This window comes from Serinus canaria, chromosome 3 (genome assembly GCF_022539315.1).
Source record: "Serinus canaria isolate serCan28SL12 chromosome 3, serCan2020, whole genome shotgun sequence".
NCBI classification, from domain to species: domain Eukaryota; kingdom Metazoa; phylum Chordata; class Aves; order Passeriformes; family Fringillidae; genus Serinus; species Serinus canaria.
In genome coordinates, this window is record NC_066316.1 from 40,471,858 (window position 1) to 40,494,325 (window position 22,468).

General features: G+C 36.7%; 1 protein-coding gene across 5 annotated transcripts in view; it reads left to right on the forward strand.

Moving 5' to 3' along the window:
- Nucleotides 1-22,468, forward strand: part of SMOC2 (SPARC related modular calcium binding 2) — a 140,199-nt gene that overhangs the window by 60,694 nt on the left and 57,037 nt on the right. For 4 of the 5 annotated variants that reach the window (XR_003945720.2, XR_007777283.1, XM_030236231.2 and 1 more), the window contains exons 5-7: nucleotides 5,709-5,756; nucleotides 9,777-9,860; nucleotides 11,020-11,094. Coding sequence is in view for 3 of the 5 variants with exons in the window: in XM_030236231.2 (XP_030092091.1) it covers nucleotides 5,709-5,756; nucleotides 9,777-9,860; nucleotides 11,020-11,094 (207 nt within the window). In the remaining 2 variants the exon portion in view is untranslated. The remainder of the gene's footprint in view (nucleotides 1-5,708; nucleotides 5,757-9,776; nucleotides 9,861-11,019; nucleotides 11,095-22,468) is intronic. The other variant, XM_030236233.2, reaches the window with a different exon arrangement.

Sequence of the window (22,468 nt, forward strand, 5' to 3'; positions counted from 1 at the left end):
ATTCTATATCACTACAGGAACCTAACCCTAGTTCCTCTCAAAGGTATATTCATGTGCCTAGCAGGTAAACTGCCAGACTGCTTCTGCTCATTTTTGGAGGGGTGGGAAGGGAAATTATTTTTACAGAAATGCTAAGGTGAAGGTCATAATAGCATTCAAATTGAATTTAGTAGCTCAGAGATAAATAAACTGCTCCACGGCACAGGTAAGAATTCAGAGTCTGATTTTGATCCATGGAAAGATTTTGGGTAATTTTTCAGTTGTTATGAGACCCTGTGGGATTATCTCTGCACATTTCATCCTGTGCTTCTATCAGTGTTCTCGTGTTTTACTATTCACCACTTCTCCTTTGTCCCTCAGGAAAGAAGTCCAGCCACAGCAGAGTTTGGAAGTAAGACTTGAAATGCTAGGGGATTTTACAGTGGTATTGGCTAAGGACTCAGTTTTGAGAGATCTGGAGAAACCTTCTCATTCAGCAGAGAAGGCAGCTACAGATTTTCTCAGAAAGTTATGGGGTATAATAAAGCAAAACTTAGTTCGTTTATTGCGAAATGAAAGTCTCACGCACAACTGCATCTTTCTCCCATTTTCCAAGCATATATTCAAAATTGCCATCTGTTTAGGATAACAGAGTTGGGGTTTTTTTTCCTCACAAGTCTGTTGATGTTTTCCAGATCTCTATTGATTCCCTTTTGTACTTTTTTATTTAGTATGACTATGCACAGGAATTATAACCCAAACTTCAGTGGGTCAACTGAAGTTGTATGGATATATTCCTGTTTCAACTAGTATTACAGAGATACCATTTTTGCCACTCTTGTCCCTTGTTAGCCTTGTGTCTTGCTAGCCTTGATGCAGGAATTGCCTTGCTGTTTCTGATATACAGGCAGATCTGCAGTGGTGGCATCCTGACACCAGCATGTTTCTTTATTCTCACTGCTTCTTTGTATTCTGCAGGCTGGATGCTGTAGGTATTTCAGATATTTATACAAATTTCTAAGTTTGCCTGTACCATACCTTTCTCTCCCAAGATCAATTTTGCCACCTTTTTCCTTTAGAGGAAAATTTGTACAGACAATTAAGATGCTTTTCTAATGATTTTCTTACAGGTAATGTGCTACCATGGAATGTGTGAAAATTTTTTTGCTTTAATGAAAATATTCAGTTAATTTTCAGTTCTATTTTAGTTTTTCATCAACTTCAGATTGGGTTAAAATACATTTCTAATCAACTGTGCTGTTCTGAAATTAAAGGAAAATTTCTTGCCTTTCATTTTCCCCCAGTGGAACTACTTCTGATGAATGCTCAGAAATAAGAAAGAAGAAAATGGCAGTCTGGAAGAACTTGAATTTCAATAGAGGAAATATAGAGCAGAATTTAGGATGGGCAGTTAGGAGTTTGGTTCAGCAATTCCAACCCCTTCCAGCTTCCCATTTACTGTGTGATACTGGATATGCAAAACAACCTCTACATTTCCCTAACTGTTAAGGCTGGTTAGCTAAATAACATGGTTTTTCCTAAACTTATCTCGGGTCCAAAAAGTGTCCCATATCTATTTTTTATGTTTCAACAACAGTTGCCTGAGCCATTTTTTGCTCATTGACTTTTTCTTTTTGCTCTTATTTAAGTTGCCATTTGTGCAAGAGACATAAGATATGGAAGGATGAAGGTCATAAGCAGCATTTAAAAAAGTGTGACTTTCCAACTGTTTTATGTAAACCTTTGCTTTAATAACTATTTCTTTACCCGAAAGAGACTCTTCTTCCATCCTTTTCAGATTTTCCCACATCAACATTTGGTTATGCTAAGACACACATGATAAATCTCAAAATGCTGTTCCACTCCATGGAAATAGTCTTCAGCATTGCAGGAGCAATGGTGAGAGGGACAGTAAATCACACACATTCCCATGATGGCATTAAAAAGAAAGCTCCTTAAAAATGATTAATGTCTCCCAGTACTTTCACTAAAGAGCACCAGACATAAAAAAAGGACATTTTTACAACTCTCCATCTCTGTTATCAGCACTGCAGGGAACTACAGAAATTCCATAGGCAGGGAGTCCTGAGAAATGGGGCAGAAGTTGAGAAGCAGGTGTTACATTATCATGGGAAGATACAGTCTTTGCCTATTGTAGGGGGTTTATGCACTATTAAATTCACTGGGCTCCTGCCAGTGAGATTGTAGAGGTATGGAGACACGTTTTATTCTTCTGTGAAGTAGTTTTACTCCTTTTTGATTAAGATGGCATAATCATCTTTTATGGCCAAAATACAAGTAACTACCTTTAGAAATTCCAAACTCTTCCAGTATAGTCCTGTGATCAGATAATATGATTTGGGAAGGGAATGAACTTTTAAAGTTTGCATTAAATTGTTTTCATTAGCTGGAGAAAAATATCCATCCTTGAATCATCTAGGTATTTAGTCCTCATATGTAGTTCTTTGTGTGTACATGCACAGTCAGACACAACCATAGGTGAGATAAGAATAATAGGGGGAGTTTACCTTTCCTGATATCTGCATTCAGTGATGATATATCAAATATTCTCTAATTAACAATAGGCTTTCACCTTTTTTTTTTATAGCCCAGTCCCATATGATCAGAATGATAGGAAATGGATATGCTAAAATCAAAACCCACAAAACTCACATCACATTCCCTGGAAGATTTATTGTGCCTCAGATGCTGTTAGAGTGAAATTGGATAGAATTGTGGGGTGTGCCATAAACTAAGGCATGAGTATGTCTGCCTTTAAAAAAAAAAAAAGATCAGAAAGCAAGTGTACAAGCTTGAAAGATGCTAAATTCTTCCTCTTGATGTAATGCTGCTGAACCTAGTATCCCTTCTTATCCTCTGCCATTCCATAAGGATATTTATTATTTGCTTACAATGTACTGAAAATTTGGAAGCCAGCTGCATTACCTAACTTTTAGAAAAGTTATAAGCTGGTTTTGTTTCCTGCCTAGCTAAAAATATGGGGATTCATCTTGATATTGAAGACACAATTTCCTAAAATCTTGCAAATGCAACTTCCTTTCATCACTTCAGCTAGAAGTGCTTCTACCTTAAATATATTCAGGAAATGGTAGAAAAAAGATGCAAACTCAATAACTCTTTACCTCAGATTTGGGGACAAGAAAAGTTTATGCTGCCTAAACTGAAAATTTCAGATGGAACTATATGAAGAGCACAGGTTTTCTTTTATAGGAAATTCTGTGAATATTATTACTGACTTCTTAAGACTATTTAAAAAAGTAATGTTGGCCCAGGAAACTTAATTTTCATAAAACCCATCCAATTTCTTACTGAAGCTAGATTCAGTATGATTATGTTAGTTTTTATTACTAGTTATTGCCATTCTCCTCTTCCATCCATTTTCCTAATTTTTTCATGAAAATTTAGGGTAAAAAAAATAAAATTTTATTCTCCCAGACTTTAGCCATTCTCACCGTTTCTCATACAGATGAAGTAATGTGAATGCATCTGGAAAAATTTTTCTGCTTTTAGTTTAAGATGTGTGATATTATATAAATTTCACCAATGTGTTAAATTACTTATGTATAAACCCAGTTCAATTTGTAATAGTTCTAATGTACATAGAGAGACAACCCTGGTGCCAAGCTGGAGCAGAGTGAGTATCAGTAGCAGCTCATCACACACATTCCCCCTGCTGAGACATCATTTCTACTCCGAAATGAAAAGCCTGTTTAAAATGCTTGTGTGACTGAGAGTTGGGCCTAAAGTGTCTGGGTTTGCAAGGAAATTATAATTATAAGCCCGTGAACCAAAATGAAATTCAGAAACTACAGAGTTAATAGTAGCTGGATGAAATCTGAGGAAAGATTGGATCACTAGTATTTGGTGCAATTAGAAAAACCTGTAATTTTGTGTGTAGTACTTCCGAACACTGGAACACTTTATTTGAGTTCAAGCTGAGCCTTTTATCAAATGCAAGCCAAGCACCAAAAACTTAGATCTTCTGGCTTCAGCATAAATACAAAATCTGCCTCCTTCTCAGAGTGAACAGCATGGATTAGTACTGGAGCCCATTTAGAACCAGCTATCCCAAACACCCATGGATATAATTCCTACAATGATAGTGACTTTCTCTTTCTTGCTTCAGTTAATACTGATGCACCACTGACTTTATTCAGTTTCTGGTGACTCAAACATTATATAGTGAAAATACATTAAAATAAACTATTGCCATAAAAGGAAACAAATCTAAACAAGAACATTTTAATATGAATATATAAAGCTGTAATTTGAATATATAAAGCTGTATTAAGAGCTGAATCCATCAGAAGTTTACTATCTTGGCTGCAATGCCATGTATTCTTTTATGGAGCCTTTAAAATCATCAGGGCTGATTTGTAATGTTAGGCATCTCCCCTCTGGCAAACTCCTTGTCTAAACTTCCTGCTGAAGTAACCATCAGCTCAGCATGGTAAGCAAGGCCTGTGATTTAGTGGGTTCTCTTGTTTAAATTGTCCTTTTAGAACACAAGTAATGTGCTGCAAGGTTTGGGTTTCCTTTATTTTTTTTTTGAACACAGTGATCATAGTTATTCCAATAACTTAACAAATTAAGAAAATTAAGGCAGCTAAATTATTTCACACACCTACAAGCATCTGTCAGATGTGACAGATTAGTGGTTTTTTGGTATTTTTATTTTATTTATAGTAGGTGTGTGTAAGAAGAGACTATATTGTAAGAATGGAAAGACTTCATGTTCTTAAGATTTGATCACTCCATGTGGCTCTTCAGAGAGAAAAATAACGCTTTTAAAGGTGATTTTCAATGCAGCAGACAGATAAATTGTTAAAAAGTGTCTAGTAATTAGAATCATAAAAATAGAAATGGCACATATGCAAGAAATAAGGAAAGATTTCTATTTTAAACCCTAAGGATAAGTGCCCCCTTGAAAAACTGCTAAGAAAATTAGTGGATTCTCCATTACTTGATGGATTGAAAGCAAGGCTGGATTCTGTGTTGGATTGGAGTACAGTCTGATAGAATAAGCTGTGAAAACCCATCTCTTGTAATCTTCTTGCCTCCCTTCTCAGCTCTGCTGTCTCTTCTCCCAAGGGCTGCAGCTCTGGGGATGAGCTGTGAGCCAGCTCAGGCTCAGAATAAGGCTCTGTGCTTGCCCCAGGACACAAACACTTTGCTACACCAGCACAGGGCATCCCCAAGGTTTTGTGTAAGGCCTGCAAAGCAGGAAAGGACTGGTTTTAATCTGAGCCAGGCCTGGCCTAGGGGCTGAAAAAGTCCCTCAGAGCATCTGAGGTGCGAGGGCAAAACTGAGCAGAGGGAGGGAGCTGCCCTGCAGGAGGGACAACAAGGGAGTGGTTCTGGGGTGATGCTCTTTCCTGCAGGACCTGTCCTTGCTGGGGCAGTGGGGAAGGGAAAGGGTCATCCTGCAGCACTTGAGCATGTTCTTGGACTTGTGTCTGTGTAGTGTTTAATGCTGCCTCTTTCTCAGGTCTTGTGCTGGCCAAGAAGTGGAGTCTGGCAGTGTAGGGATTGTGCATGAATGCAGAGGTCAGGCAAAGCTGAAACCTTTGGTTTGCAAAGGAAGAATTTGCTGATATTTATTGCTGTAATATACAAAAATGAATCATTACAGCAGAACTGTGTTTCTTAGATGGCATATTAAAAGTGAAAATAATATTTTTCTGGTTAATTCCTTCTTCCAATTGTAGGTTCAGTGAGTGAGAAGCTGCCACAACGAGAAGGAGCAGGCAAAACAGGTAAATATCTTAGTTGGCCTTTAAATAGAAGCTAAAATAGCTGTGAGAGACACTACTGTGGTTTTCCATATATTTAAATTATCAATATAAATTTATGATATATTGTAGCTGCATATGTAATATATATGCATGCATGTTATCAATTTTATATTTGCATTGCAGATATTTAGTAAACTTTAAAGTTTAAATTTATATATATGTATGTATGCATAGACACCATATTTTTCTAGTCTTAGTCCTATAGACTTTGCAATTCAGTGCTGTTTGGACAGCAACTTTCTTTCCCAATTCTATACTCTGAAATATTTTCCCATACTTTTTGCTTTTTCTGGAGGACAGATTATTCTGTCTGTTTGTTAAAGACAACATCCTGCCGTCCCAAAATCTTGGGAACTGGAGTTCTCACTTTATTTCCATAGCAGTCAGTGCTTGAGTCATCTTGGACCCAGCACTTGGCTTTATATTGGGATTAATTCATCTGATGGCTTACATTTATAGCCAGAAGTTTGTTGTTTTTTGATATAGGTCATGATGTATATCTTTTTGGCAGAACAAAATCAGATGTGAATATGACATAGCTTGCAGACTAAAATGAATGAGATGTCTATGCTCTAAACAAAATTAAAATTTACACTCTCCAAACACTTGAAAGAATTTTAGATTCAGCTGAAAACAACATACTGAATATTTCTACCAGTTACACTGCATAAATTAATTTTAAAGAAGTTACCCATTTTTGTTCTAATGTTAATGCCTCTCTGTTTGGTGCATGGTAAATATAACTGAATTTTTTTACAGGCACTTTTGCAGCATTGCAAAAAACCTAACATTTACATAAACTATAGTGCTGTTAGGCTAAAAGAATCAGGACTTCTTTAAGGCTAATAATCACAAGCTACTGAAAAATTGGTCCTTCATGTATTTCCAGACAAATTGCAGGTTCCACTAACCTTAGGTTGCCCATTTTCTTCAGGTCTGGACTTTCATTTTCAGCTTTGAACGGAATGAACTATTCCATGTATAAAACTTGACTGGTATTCCTTATTTTTGTTTGTGGCTGTGCTGGATGAACTACTGAACCCTGGATGAACGGTCGTAGAACAAGGAAATGAACACAGTTTATCAAATCTCCTTCTTACCACGTATATTTGTGTCTAAAGTGACATGATTGCATTTTACTCATGCCTGGTTTTTGTTCTCCAGCACAAGCCTGCAGCATTAAAGGCTTCTGACCTGGTTCCCAGGTGGTCCCTGCTTCTTCTCAAACGCTGCTGTCTTCCTCTCCTCACCCTTCTTCCAGCTGGATACTGCCTTATGCTTTAAATAAAGTAGTGTTTTCAGAGACATCCAAAATTTCTTAGGGACTCCCACGGCGTAGGGACCAGGATCATTCATCCATCTGAGTTAAGGAGCTGTGCTTCAGCTTCACAGCCAGTGTAGTAAAACATATTCTGTAGCTCAGCTTGCAAGGGCACAGCAGTATCCAGTATGTTGTTTTTTGCAACAACCATAACACTCTCTGCTCCTCTTTCTTCCACATTTTCCTGTGGAATAACCAGGGGTGTCTTCCCATATTGTAGCCCAGCAAGCTTAGGCTGGTTCACAGTGTTCTCAGTGTTCACAGTGTTCTCCAGAGGATGTGCTTCAGACCTTCAAGGTGTGGCCTTGAGGACTCTCCTCAAGAAACAACCCAGATTTAACTTGAGGCAGTCTCCTCTTCCAAGATGTCTCATAGATGTGGAGCTGGTGAGCCATATCTGTTGTACTTGTGCACCTTGCTTTCTCTGGGTATTGTAATACTGAAAGAAAACTTCCAGCTGCAGATATTGGAGACCAGGGGCTTTGTTAGCATGTTTGTAAATTTAAACATTAAACTAAACAGAAATGGAGCTTAAAATTTATTCCCTAATGTATGTTCTCTGGCTCCACACCTCTTTCCTCTATCCAAGGAAAATATTTATACTCTGAAAAGCACAGGTGTCAGAGTTGGGATCACATCCCTTTTTTCTGGTTCTTAACTGACTGCAGGACTGTGTTCTTGGTAACTGAACTCTGACAGCAAACAGAATTTAAACATGTTTATGTTTAAATATACCAACTGGTATGCATGTGCCAGCCTGGAAGAATTGTGCAATTTGTCTGTGAGATATCTAATTCATATCAGTCATTAAAAATATGTTGTTTTACAACAACAGAAACATCATAACTGTTTTAAATGCTGCTTGAACAAAGTTCAGGATCCTAATTTTGATTGGGCTGATTATCACTGAGTTGCAGCACTACACTGAAATTCAGATAATTGCATAAGATTAAATGTGTTAAATGCAGTTAAATCTTGCAAAAGATTAAACTGAAATTGTGTACCAAAAGATGATTAGAAAAGTGTCATTTAAATGCAGACCAAATTCCTGGCTTGGCTCTGGGTAATATCTGCCTACCATAAGTTACCTTCTGAAATACTGGGTTTTCTGAATCACATACTGATTGATGATCTGTGTCTTGATTTTCAGTACAGTAGGATGCTTGATGGCCTCTCTGAAATTAATCAATGGTCTTATTCCACCACCCAGAGGACACCACAGAAATGCCAGCAAAACTAATGAGGAGTGACAGTCTTTCAGAGCATTGGAGCAAAGAATCCTGCCATTGTGTGGACATGAAGAATGAGCACTCTTAAAAGAAATCTCATTATGCCTTGGTTAGATAATTTTGCATTGAAAATAAGCTCCCGTTGCTGCTGCTTTGGTTTTGTATAAAGATCACTATTCCATGGCTAAAAATTTGGTTTTACCTGATATCAAGATCTACTTGGGATCTGTATTTGCTGTGACCTAGACTATGACCCTTAGAGGCAAAGGTCAGAGCGACCCCAAACCTTTTGCATGATTTAAAGACAACACAGACTTAAAAATACCCCAAGCAGTGATGGTGATAGCAAAGAGAACAGGAGACTCTTGGAACTGCACTAGCAGAAAGGAAAGGAAAGAGACAGTGTGTTAGCCTAAAAGCTGCTGCTCCCTCATTACCCAGGTAAGGCTACATGCCAGAAGCAGCTTCTCAGTTACCTTTGATTCTGTCTTCCATGAAAATGCCAAGAAAACAATCTGGAAACTGTTTTGGTCTGACATCCACTTGTGAAACTGCAAGAAATAGTAATAAAACCTTTGCATAGAAGATGCTGTTTACTGCAGTACACCTTGGTCTTGGAGTTAGCCCCATGCCGCAGGAAATCATGACTGGAAAATATGTACTAGCATGGTCTCCTGAGTCATATTTACCCCACATCTGCAATAGTTTTAAATAACAAAAAATCATAATAAAGTAAAGATGGGTCTTTGGTTTTACTCTGTTTAGCAAAATCTTGTTTAAATAGTTTTTTATGTTTAATTTTTCTTTTCCAGCACTATGTCCACAGTGTTTTACTGAACCTAAAATGACTCACATCATCTTGTCATTTCTGTAATTTTCCCTCCCTCATTTCTTGCAGTAATGGTTGGTAGTAGGTGGATGGAGAATGATGACCAGAGGATAACAGTGTGCAAACAATATTCTGGTTATATAATCTGTGAATCTTATTGTATATCGACTTGATTCTTGAATAGATCCTGCTGGACTTAAAAATCCCTTTGATTTTAAAGTGTCTGCAGCTGCTCATTCCCTCCGGGCTCTTTTTGCTTTTACAGGTCTCACTTCTTCTATACATTTATCTAATTATGTCTTAGCAATGCTGATTTTTCAGTTATAATCCATAGGTATCAGTGTGCAGCATTAGAAGTGAAGAATTACACTCCAGAGAGAAACCTGATCGCTTCATACATCACCAAAGAACTTGCAAGAAATTCATCATCCATAACCTCAAACCCCATCCATTTATAAAACACAGTCTTTATATCTAATATATCTGTGCTGTGTGCTGCCTATAAAGAATGTTTAAATTATTGTTTACTGGCCGGGGCTATGTGCAAATCATTCTTTTCAATCATGTATGTACACTTATTTAGCTTACTCTCATAATTGTAGTCTCCTTGCAAATCTTTTCCATTCTGAATTCAGATGATGCCTCAGCTCCCGCGCTGGAGACTCAGCCTCAGGGTGATGAAGAAGGTGAGCAAATTTAACAGTGAGGTATTAAACTGTGCAGTTGGGGACTGTATTCCACAACATAAAATGCCATCCTGCTGGGGCAGTTGCAAGAAAGTGCAAACCTCTGTTCTTTTTTTAGGAGCAACAAAGACAACAAACACATTAGAGTCTTGCAGGCAGTGAATTTTGTATGCTAGTCTGGAGATGAGACTTTACCTGTGGAGACCAACATCAGCAAGTTTAATTGTCGTGACTGAGGGCAGACACAGGTTTTAAGCATGAGCCGAAATGCAGATTAGAACTCTATGTTCAAATAAACAAGTCAAAGGGTAAATTCTATCCTCAATGTAATGACTAGTAATGTCACTGTTAAGGCTGATGTTTTTTGAGGCTTATTTGCCTCTGGAGAAATGAATTGCCATTAAATAAGCAATAATATTCCAATGTTGTGGCTGCCTTATTGCTCACTGCTAATCTTGCAGAATTTGGGTCTGCAGCCATCATATATTTTGGGTCCAGAGTAGGACATTTTTATTTTAATTAAACATAATTTTCATCTAGAAGTGTTTATTCAGCTTTTAGATTGAGAAATCTTCTGTACAAATAGGATAAGGAAAGGACTGTTCATGCCTTTGCATGAATAATAGTCTTAAGTGTGGTGGTCTTCACAGGGGTCTCAGGACTAGGGAAGAGATGAGGATCTGACTCTATGTTTCAGAGGCTGATTTATTACTTTACAATTTATATTATAGTAAAACTAGACTAAAAAAATAGAAAAAAAGATTTCATCAGAAAGCTTGCAAGGAAAGAAAAGAATGGAATGATAATAAAATCTTGTGACTGACTAGACAGTCTGAGCCAACTGGACTGTGATTGGACATTAATTAGAAACAACCACACGAGACCAATAAAAGATGCACCTGTTGCATTCCACAGCAGCAGATAATCATTGTTTACATTTTGTTCCTGAGGCCTCTCAGCTTCTCAGGAGAAAAATCCTGGCAAAGGGATTTTTCAGAAAATATCATAGCTACACTTAACTGCCCTAATATAAACCAATGTTCCCTTTTTTTTAAAAAGATCCATGTTTCTTTAAAACTAGCCCTTATTCAGTTGTTAATAACTTTTAAAAATGTTAGCTTTTTTAAAGTATATTCTGTTGCCTTTTTTTTTTTTCTAGATATAGCTTCTCGTTATCCTACCTTATGGACTGAGCAAGTAAAGAGTAGACAGAACAAAACCAATAAAAGCTCAGGTAAGAAACTTAGGTTGTCCTTACTTTGCAAAGCTCCTGTGCAGGTATTAATGAACCATTTTAATAACCATCATGCTGCTCTCTCTTTGTATGATAGTGCCTTAATGATTAGCAATGGTGATGATTTACTAAGCTCATGCATCATACATTCCTTTATGGAGGAGTACTTTTGGCCAGGCTTTACTTGGCTAAAATGGTATTAGTCCACTAAAGTCTCTGGTTATACCTGTTTAGTGGGTCAGACATTTATTTTTTACATTCTTTTTAATTATCTTCCTCTTTGTTAGCTGCTTAATTTTGGGTGATATGTAGCAAGAAGGGGTTTGTAAAACGACAATGTGGGATACATTTGTTTGGTGGTGAATCTTAGGAGGCAAACCTGAAAAGAAGCAAACTCTCATCAGAAGCCAGTTTTCAGTGAGCAGGAATTGGAAAACAGTGTTACCTGCTTTTTTCTGCATCAGTCACCTGCTATCTACGAACTGATAACTGGTTTGAGGTGAATTAATTAGGTTGCTTTTTAAAAAATAATTGTGGAATTCTGGCTTTACTTATTTTCATCACTGTTTAGCATTGAGCTTTTTAAACCTGGATTAGGAATGTCAGGTCAATGTCCTTAGACTGAATTGTCTAGAGTACTCAGATAAATTCAGTGCTTTGGTGGATGATAAATTTTGGTGCCTTTCTCATTGCTTCTTCCTTTCAGTGGAATAAACTTTAGAGAATGTTCCTGGTTTCTTTTTCTGTGGAAAATGTGTAGTTTGAAAGGAAACATTAATGATGAAGGCTATGATTCAGTAAATAACCCTAAACCATGTTTCAAATCCAGTAGAAATTAAACTTATGCTTTACATTAAGTACTGTGCTTAAGTATTTTACTGCATTGAGGGCCAAAAGCATTTAGAAAAAACAAACAATCATCATAAGAAAGAAAGCAAGAGGCTAAAAGGTTTAAAGATTCCTTAATACAAGCCATTTTTCACATCAGTGCAATAATTATTATTAATTTTTCTCTCCTTTATTTTCCAGTAGGCTCTTAAGGGAAGAACCTTAAACAGTGTAGACAAGAGTTTGAAGCAAATACTTTTCATGCTGGAGATTTAATTTTTCATTTCTTTAGTCAGTGAGGGAAGAACAGAATTCCTTTGGGATTTCTGTAGCGTAAAATATGTCTATAGAAATTTGTCACTTAGGAGTGTTTGTTTAATTTTTACAGTGTTAGAGACTAAAGCAAGACTTCTTGAGTTTGCAGTGTAGCTGCAGAAGCTTCAACACACACACACACACACACACACACACACACACAGACTGGAGTGCACACACAGAGAAAAAATATAAAAGGTGGGTTTATTTCTGGGAGTTGATAACCTCCAGTCCATCTAAAAACACATTTACCAGAGAAGAGGAATCAGAAGCATAGTTTACCTGTGTTGTGACCCCTAGCCCATCATCAAGAGCATGTCTCTGTTAGATTTGCTAACAACAGGACTTGTTCACCATGGTGGTGCCATACCCAGGCTAGCAGAATTACTTCAGGAGGAACTGTGCAGCAAATATTTCTGTAATTTGTAGCTATATCTGATGTGCCAGATTGACATAATCAATCAAGGGGAATCCAGGTGTTAAAAACAGTGTTCTCACTGATTGTTGTAGGCAGGTTTTTAAGGTCTTGGAGAAAAAGTGTAAGTTTTTCTCTTATTACCTCTCAGAGTGGTGCCAAGGCTTTTGGGAACATCCACAGAGAATCAGCTCTGGACTGTTATGTGTACAGGGCAGGAAAGAACTTGCCACTGAATCCAGTGGATTGTAAACTTTGTCTTCCCACTTCCAGGCTTCAACATAAAGAATAAATATAGATGTCTTCTTCACTCAGTTAGCTTAGTAAACTCTGATTCAGACTTGATCATAAAAACATTAGAAAGCTTATTGAAAAGTATGTGTCTGGGGAAAAAGAAAAAAATTTATCTCTGCATAGGAGCTGTGTTTATAAAACAAAACATGAAGCCAAACTTATTCATAAAGGGCTAAATTTTCCTTTGTTTTTCTATAGTAATCCTAGTGCTGTCAAAGAAATTCTTGAGGTGCAAATAACACTATCATCTAGCCCTGCCTATAGAACATAACTTAAAAAAGGACAAAATTAAAATTTCAGGCAAGATCCTAATATCCTATTTAATGACTTACTATTTTAGTCTATACTGCTTTATTTTTGCTAGTTTTCACTTGAATATAAGTTCTAGTGTACCATGATCAACATGTCATCTACAAACTTGTCTTGAGCTGAGAAATCAATCTCCTTAGGAAAAAGGTTTTGTGAGTTAAGGTCACAAATTAATACTTTAAATTTGTTTTAATTAATACATTAAATTTTTTTTAAGCATGAAGTGGTTTGCTTTTACTATTCTGCAAATGATCTGCCAGTTACAATTAGCCAGTAAAATCAGCATAAACTATTTTAGGTTTTGGAAGATAGAAAATGGCTCAGGAAATTCTAGTTTATATTGGTTCTCCAGTGCATTCATTTGACTGAATAAGCCTAAATTAATTTAGCACAGAGTAATGGCATTTTCAAGACTCACAGATGCAAGGCATGAAACTAGTGGTTATATATCCATGTTCTATAATGCCTTCTAGTGTATGTTCTTTTTTTTGGCTCTGAGAAATAGGCTTTTGCCTTCACTTAAGGCATTTGTGGAGTGGTATTTAACCTATTAGTTTTTGAAGACAAAATTTTACTCCTGGAAAAAATGCCATCAACACTGGATTATGTTACAATAGCTCTGTTTAGAGTGGCTGTTTTGAGCAGAAACATCTCAATAGCTGTTTTGGTACATTTAAGATGATTTCCAAAATACTTTTTCTTTCCATACTTTGAGTATTCATCTCATTGCTAAAATAGGTTTTGCTGAGATATTTAAACATATGTCACAGTGCCTTTGTAAATATTTTATTACTGCCCCCACACTCCTCATTTCTTTCTCCATTTCACAGAAAACATTGCGGATTTGCCATATCAGATTGACAGAAGTAAGAATTTTATCAGCAGCTGTAGAAAATAAACAGAATACATTGAACAAGGAACTACATGGGTTCTGATTAAGTCACAGCCTACACTGCTGTGTGTCTGTGAATTCAGGGTCTAAGTTCCTGCTAGGATGGAATCTCTTAGGTTTTCCTTGCTACATCTGCTCTATCAGCAGTTTATATCCCTGTGGGATTCTTGGCAACAGAGTGTGGTGTTTTACAGAGGTTGTACACCATTTTTTGTGTTTGAGTATAGACAAAGAAAGTGTAGTTTAATTCTTTTCACAATGCCCAGTGAAGCTTCAAATTCATTTTGGTAGCTTGAATTTGGGAGCCATAATTTTGGAATAGTCTGTTGTGGGAGCACTTTCCTGAGAAATAAATAGGGTGAGTTTAAATGATAAGATTTTTAATGTTCAGAAAGGTTCTTAAAGTACTCAGTAATTTCTCAGTAGAATCTGTATTTTGTAATAAGTATGTAACTGTAGAAAACACCACAGAATAAACCATACTTAGTGTAAAATTTCATTAATTTTGCAAATACAGGAAAGAAAAAGTCTTCCTTAACCTGTAATAGATGTATACAGGTACTTAAAGACCTTAGAAATTATGGTGATAATGTAATTCAAGATAAAAAAAATGCTTGAATATTGTTCTGGTGGCTAAAATACAGTACAATTTCACCTATTTACTATTCAGTTCTCTTATTATTATTAAACTTTCATCTGTTTCTGTGGAGATATAATAGTATCCTAGCACTAATGATTTATTTGTTCATTGATCATACATTTTTTGATTCTGTATTTAATTAGCATTATAAAGGGGTTGTAAAACTGGTCTTTGTAGTGTTGATAATCCAGTATGGCCAAAACAGAAGAGAGGAAGAAATTGTTGCCTTTCTTTGTTGACCCAATAGTTCACATTTCATCTGAAACCCAGGGATGAGTCTTCCAGTGTTTGTGCCAGCTCTGTGATTTCTGCCATCTTTATGCTTATATGGTTCAAGCAGGTGCTAGTGGACAAGCCATGCATAATCCACCGTCAAATAGGGTTGACCCAGAGAAAATCCTGATCTGCCATTAAGGCTTCTGATGCAGGGTCAGATTTATGTGATTATGATATTTTTCCTCCAGAATGAAGAATCCTAAATCACAATTAATTGTCTCCCCAAACCATGGTTTTAGTGATTTCAAGAGTACCCAGATTTCAAACCCCTTAATCTAGATATCCTGGTAATGTAGAATCATCATAATATTTCACTTCACCTGTGCACATGTGAAAGGGACACATAGCTTTTTATTTAATTTTCTGACACAAGGGAATAGTGGTTTTTTGCTGACTTTTTGCTACAGACTATCATTTTCAGGGATTAAAAAATCTGTTGCAAGATTTTATCAATTAGTCCCAGAGAGTTTGATCCAACAGGAGTTTCATTCTCAAAACACCATCTGGGAAAACACTGATGTGCACATACAGCAATGTGTTATAGACTCCATGCAAATGCAAATGGAAACTGTATGATGTCTGCTGAGAATACCTTCTTAATAGACTAAAATAATGAAATCTAATGTGATAATTATATGTCTGTATCTATACAAAATAGCTGCAAGCATTTACCTGTCTGTATAGTCTGACTCTGTTGGCAAAATGTGGCAGTAAGGCTGATTAATATGACAGAGTGACATTCTAAGAGGTGAATGCAGTTTTTATTGCTGTGTCATCTGACAGCTTCAAAGCATTTGTACATTAGAGTTTTTCTCACATGGAAACTATGTTGGTTGTCAGTGAGGTTTCTGTCTCATTAGCTTGCATGTTTTGTTGTCCATATTCCGGTGCTCATGTTCATTCCAAGCTCAATCTGACCAACTTCTCACTGTATTGCCTACTCTGACAAAAGTCAGTCCTAAAGATAAAAAACTTGCATAAACACCCCCGCCCCCCAAGAAACCATTTTCTTTCAAAGGGAACAAATGTAAGAGTTCATGTGTTTGTCCAATTACATCAATTCTAAGAGCTGTTGTTTTCTAAGCCTAGGAAAATTAATAACCTAGAGACAGAAAACTGTGTAACAGCTCTGTGACTTTTTATTTATTCTCATTAATTGTTGCATTTTCCAGATGTTGCTTTAAATGTTCACTGAAGATAAATTACCTGCAGTAGAAGTTGTGTGAGCTAGCAAGGAAAAATTAAGATTCAGTTGAATGTTTCCACTTACATATTTATTACAAAATAGTTAGAAGTTTTCTAAAAGTATTTTTTATTAGGCTTATTGCACAATGTGGAGATTTGAGATATGTAACCAATTATAACAGAGGGAAATCAAAATGGATATCATAAAAAAATGAGGAAAGAACATAGGCAAGAGGGGGAAGAAAGTATTTTAAAAGCTTGTTGCCTGTCTTTTTCAGCAGGGGTTCCTAGGAAGTCCTTTGTTGTCCTGCAGAACTGTGGCAAATCTTCCATTCTTAAATTTGCTTGTATTTGGCATTAAAGGAGGGGCAGGTGAGGATGATGCCTGCTTGCTCTTAATATATTATGCCTATATTGGACGCTCAGAAATGGACTTCAAATTAATACATATAGTAAAGTTGCATAGGGTAAGAGCCTGAGTAGAAGTGGTCCATTAATTGAAAACCACTGAATTACACAGAAAAACTGGAGGTTTTTGCCTGTTACTAGCTCATTTCAGCCCTAAAGACAGTGTTTCTTTCCAACAATTACCGAGGTATGAGCCACACTCAACCATTGCAATTGCTTGATTTGCAAATACTTGTAAATGCTGTCATTAGCTGTAGCTGGAGAAGTCAAAAGCGTAGTAATAAATTGTTGAAGCATATTCATGTCATGCCAAGAGTGTCTGACATTGTCATGGGCTAAAAGTTACAACAGCCTGTTGGAGACCTGTAATGTTCTTGCACAGAGGTTTGACAATCCAGAGTATCTGAAATGGAATTGGCTTAAGCCCTAAAAACGTCAATTCAAACCCTGAAAGGAAAGTAGAAGGCACAAGTATTGATTTTAAATGTCTTCAAACATCCCAACGGGCTATCAAATCAACACAGGATTCTGTCAATGGGAACTCAGTCCATACCAAATGGCAATCAGTCTTTGCTAAATTTTAGACAAGTTCAAGTCCACACATTTTTTCTGGGAACTTTCTACTTTGGATTTATTTGCAGGTCAGTTCCCTACACAAGGAAAAGCACTAACATTATTTCATGACATCTACAGCAAGTCCAAATATTTTATGTTAGCCATAGATCTGCCTTTTGGGCCTTGTAAAGTCTGTGGGTGCTGAAAGACATGAGCTGTTATAACAATTTTTGTTTGGCCTGTTCTCTCAGCAGCGTGGTGCATGGAAGTTAAAGAGAAAAGCATTGCATGGAATTTTAGTAAGAAATACTCAGATGAAGACTGGAAGCTTCCAAAACACAGTCTTATGGCAGTCTCAGACTTTTGGGTTGACTCTTATAGCTGATTCACTAAATGCTCCCTTTAGAGTTCAAGAAGGAACTTAATTATTCTGAGTGAACTATAATTTCTGATTTGCATTTTACTGTAAACCTAGCATTGTTAAGAAACTGCTGGGCAGCGAGATCCGTGTGGCACTGTCACAACTTGTTACATGCACTACTGTTATATTTTAAAGTGTAGGAGGCAGCCCTCTTTACTTCTCCTTCATTTGCTATTGTTTTTCTGTCAAGAACCACAATAGTTTTAGAGTAGAATTCTTTCCAAATATTGCTTGCAAGATACCCTCTGGCAGCTGAAAAACTCACAGCTTAAAAACTACTGAATGTTCACATCACTGCAGCCAATCAGTAAATGGTTGAATTAGTTCTTAATAGAGAACTTTTTATTACTTTCAACAGCAATTTTTAATGATTCTCTAGTCTTGATTTACCTGTTACAAAAGAGGGAACAGTACTCTTCAACCTCTTCATGTTCTTCACCAGTGAACAAAATCACTCTTCATACTCTGGTCCTCTTTCTTTTCCTTGCCCTGCTTTGCCTTGCCTGACCTAAATTGGTAAAGGAAAATTGCTGTTTTCTTTCAGTTCTTTCAGAGTCATCCAAGAAGATTAAACTTTCCAGACCTCCCCACACTGCTTGTATATTATGATTCATTCTTAATTCATAGGCTGCTGGATCATGCTTGTTATAGAACTGTCCTATCTTTAATAATCCTTTTCACAAGGATTTTAATTTATCTTCATTTTAATTTTACATATTAGCTCAAAACCTTAAAAAAGATCAAGCACTGCCATTTCCAGCTTTTTCCTCCCACTACAGGAGAAAACCCTCCCATCCTAAACCATTAGAAAAAGAGCTCTGTTTTACATCCAGTTGATGTTCTTTATCCTCAGAATGTTCCAGGGCTTTACTGGACCGCACTGTGGGAGGGAAAAAAAAATCTGTTTTTTGCAAGGCTGATAATTTCTATTTTACTGCATGTGTTAAAATTTGATGCCAAAAGATAGTAATCTTTCCTGACCATTTTTAATTATATCACATTACTTTCTACAGCAAGTAAATGACAAAGCAGTCCTGCTTGAAGTTCTCCTGTAGTTTTCAGACATGCATTCCTCCACCTACCCACAGATTTCTATGGTTTGCCAGACATCAGATTGCATAATCATAAAAACATCAATAAGGTCCATAAATCCTAAGAGGAATGTCAGGTTAATGATCTGTATTTTAGTGACAGATGAAAACAAATCATGTAAATCATGTTAATGCACAGAAACATATTAGACTGGATCATATCTAATGACATAATCTTTCTGGAAAATAGATAAAACTTTCAGACAAGACAGTCTGGTTCTGGCTGTGGCTGTACTACAATTGCTGGGTGGTATGTAGAAGATAGGTCTTCCAACAGGGTAAACAGTAAGAGCAGCCAGGAGTTCCATCATCATTCAATGACCTGATAGTTAGGAGAAAATGTCCATGTTCTATGCAGAGATGCAGTTTTTTTCTTCTATCAGGATAAGTCAAATAACCAGCAATAATAACCCTTCCAATAATGGAATAAGCTTGGTTTGAAAAAGAAGTGAAAACCAGTATATAGACTGTGGAATTCTACCGCTTCATCTGAATAAAAAAAGTCCTGGCTGTTGTTAATGTAAATACAGGCTGTGGGAGGACCATGTAATGTTCCCTGGTAGATCAGGTTATGGCTAGTCATGGTTGCTTAAATTTCGAGGGATTTTTAATTGGATGATTTACCACATATGAATTCCACATTTCCTATTTGCCAAGCCATGTATCTCTGAACACAATTGTTGAAGAGACTGACAACTTGTGTTACAGTTCATGCATTGTTTAATTATTTAAAAAAAAAAAAACTTGGCTTTTTCTGTAATTCTGTAACAAATTGCCACATGATGCAGGAACTTTTTGAAGCTTCATCAGTAATTTTATTGTTCTCCATTTGGTACAAAAGCAAGAGAAATTCAGCTCGTACAGTGACTTCTATGTGATGGGGAATTCACCCCCAAATCTGTGCATTGGCCATATGTCTGCAGTGAAGCTGTTGCATTAGTCTGAGTCTTTACAGCAGTGTCTGCTTTTATGGACTGTTAAGATCCAAAGTTAATGCTGTCATCCGTGGATCCTTTACCCTACCCTGTCCTTAATGCAGTGTACTGGATTCTTTTGTTAGTTACAGTTCCCACTGTAGATCCTCCTTTCCACACAAAGCCACACCTAGAGCAAGAGAAGTTCTTGCAGGCACATAATGTTGCTAAGGTACATAAACTCACTTCAAGATCTTCTCATCTATTCCACAACTATTGTCTTACAACTGGCTTGCTTTACATTTTACTGCACTCTGACCATTGTGCTCTGTCATCTCTCAAATCAGACTGCTCCAGATAAATGCCAGGCACTCAATATTTTCCCTGCACTCTGCAATGCATAGGAATGACTGCCTAGGAATAATGTATTGTTTCCACAATGCACTAGATTTCTGTGTTACTGGAGAAGAAGCAGTGGTTGAAGAGACAGACCACTGCTTTTCATTAAGCAATTTTTAATACCTGTTTTAGCTTAAAAACAGCAGGCTAAGTATCTGCATTCATCCACAAATAAAACTATGTTTAAATACAATTAAGGCTGTAAATTAAATTTCAGATCTTAAATTCTCTTGGTCAAAACACAAGAGAAAAGGGAGGGCAAACCTTAATAGGCCAAACTGGTTGAAAATGCAGCGTTCTGTGGAAAACACATGACTAAATAGAGAAATTGTTTTTTAAATATATGTATTTTCATCTAAAGAAGTGCATCTTAAAGAAAAAAATTCAGTTAAAAATATCTTCAAATAACTGAATGTTTTTGGCTCAAAACTCAAAATCCTGATGGTACATTATAATGCCTTGTTGGAGCTGTAATTTTAAAACTTCTTTAGTTCTTCCTTTTTTGAATGCTGGGTCCTTTGTATATGTAGAACGTAATCATGTCCCCATTTTATAAACACAGACACTTGAGGAATCTTGTATTGTGTGGTTCTCTGTGAAGTTCAACACAAACAGCTTTTTGAGGGGTTTTGTTTTGTTCCCTTTTTTATCAAAGAGAAACACTTTGAATGAAAAACATATTTTTATTCATGTACTTGGTCTTCCAGCAGACAGTCAAAATAAAATTTTTCAACCAACTGTATTACAGTCATAACACACTATGAAAAAATTTATGTTCTTGCCATTTAAACAGTGAGTTACCTTGTACCATTGCTTTCCAGTGAGATCTAAGTGATATTTAAACTTTCCAGATTTGTTCTTCAGTGAGTAAAAACAACTTATCAAATGAAAGAACTTTTATTGTCCTCTATTTAAAGGAATGAGTAGATGCAGTTTTCGTGGGACTGGAAAGCATTATAAATACATAAATTCCTCAAACATGGGTGACTTTTAATGCCCTTTAATTATTTTCCAGTACACCCAGTTAGATCTGGGCAACAAACTCATTGATATTTGGTTTGGAAGCAGAGGACTATGAAGTTAAATTAACTCTTCAAGTGCCTCCAAAATCTGAGGTAAAGTTTTTGCAAGAAAGAAAATAGTTCAGAATTGCAAGATATGTTCAAGTTCAAATCATAGGATGGGTTTAGTGACTCCCTCAGTCATTGGGCCAAATTTTCACATCTGTATTAAACCAAATTCCAAAAGATGAAGACTGATGGTTCTGTTTGCCTGTTTCTTACTGAATTCATCCACATAATTTGATTCAATGAAGACTTTTAACAGAGTCAGAGGTGGGATTAGTGGCAGAGGCTCGTGACCACACTGTTCTGGTGCACTTTACTCTTCCAGAACATCCCTGTGCCCAGTTATTCTGACTGGCAAGGAAGTAGGGGTGCTTTCTCTTTGTTTACTTGCCTAAGTGGTTTGGGGAGGAGAAATTTAACTTCTGCTCTTGTTTCCTCTCTGATTTTCCTAAAACTCCCATTATGTAGCTAAAGTCATTATCTCAAACTGCCAGATGTAATGAGAAAATTGCTAATCTCATTGCTCTCCTGTTTGGTTGCCTCTTAGTTTAAGGGACTTACAGTTTCATTGTTCTTGAAGTTTCTTATCAGATTTTAAAAGCAATTTAAGATCATTTTTGGGATATGATTTTAAGTTCCTATGAATTGACACAACAGAGGAGCAGCAAAGCCAAAAATACCAGTATAAATGTCAATGGTTTGAAAGGTCACTTCTTCCCATTTCCCTACTAACGTCTTTAGTACAGAACAGTGACTTGAAATGTGGTCACACATCCTGTAGCTCATCCCTTTAGCTAAACAGTCCAATATAATAATAGAACACGACTGTAGGAGGCGATGATTTAGTTTCAGCAGGTATGAAGCCTTGTGTTACTCGGAGCAGTGTAAATGGGAGTAACAAGGCTGCAGTTACAAGGCTAATACCACTGGAAGACTTATGAGGAGAGAGGGGAATCAGGCCTGGAGGGTTTTTTTAAATTTTTTAAAAGTTTTTCTCTTTATAGGGATGTTAATGTTACAGGACTGATTATGGAGTTAAGTCTTCTCCTGGAAACACAGTGCACACTCATTTCTTGAAGTAGCTAGTATGCAGTAAATCAGTCTGCTGAATCAGTGACAACTGGACAGTCCACCCCAATCCTGCTGCTGTTACATAGGTGGAATTCTTCTTGACTTTAATGAATGTGCTGTCAGCACATGGGCTTCTCTACTCCACTGGTATTGCCAGCTGAAAGGCTGAATAAGGTATTTTCTCTTTATTATCATTATGTACAACTTAATTGTCACCAGATAATGTGTTTTGCACACTGAATCTCATTTATATTCAGAAAAATTGAATATTCAGAAATACCTTCACACATCAGA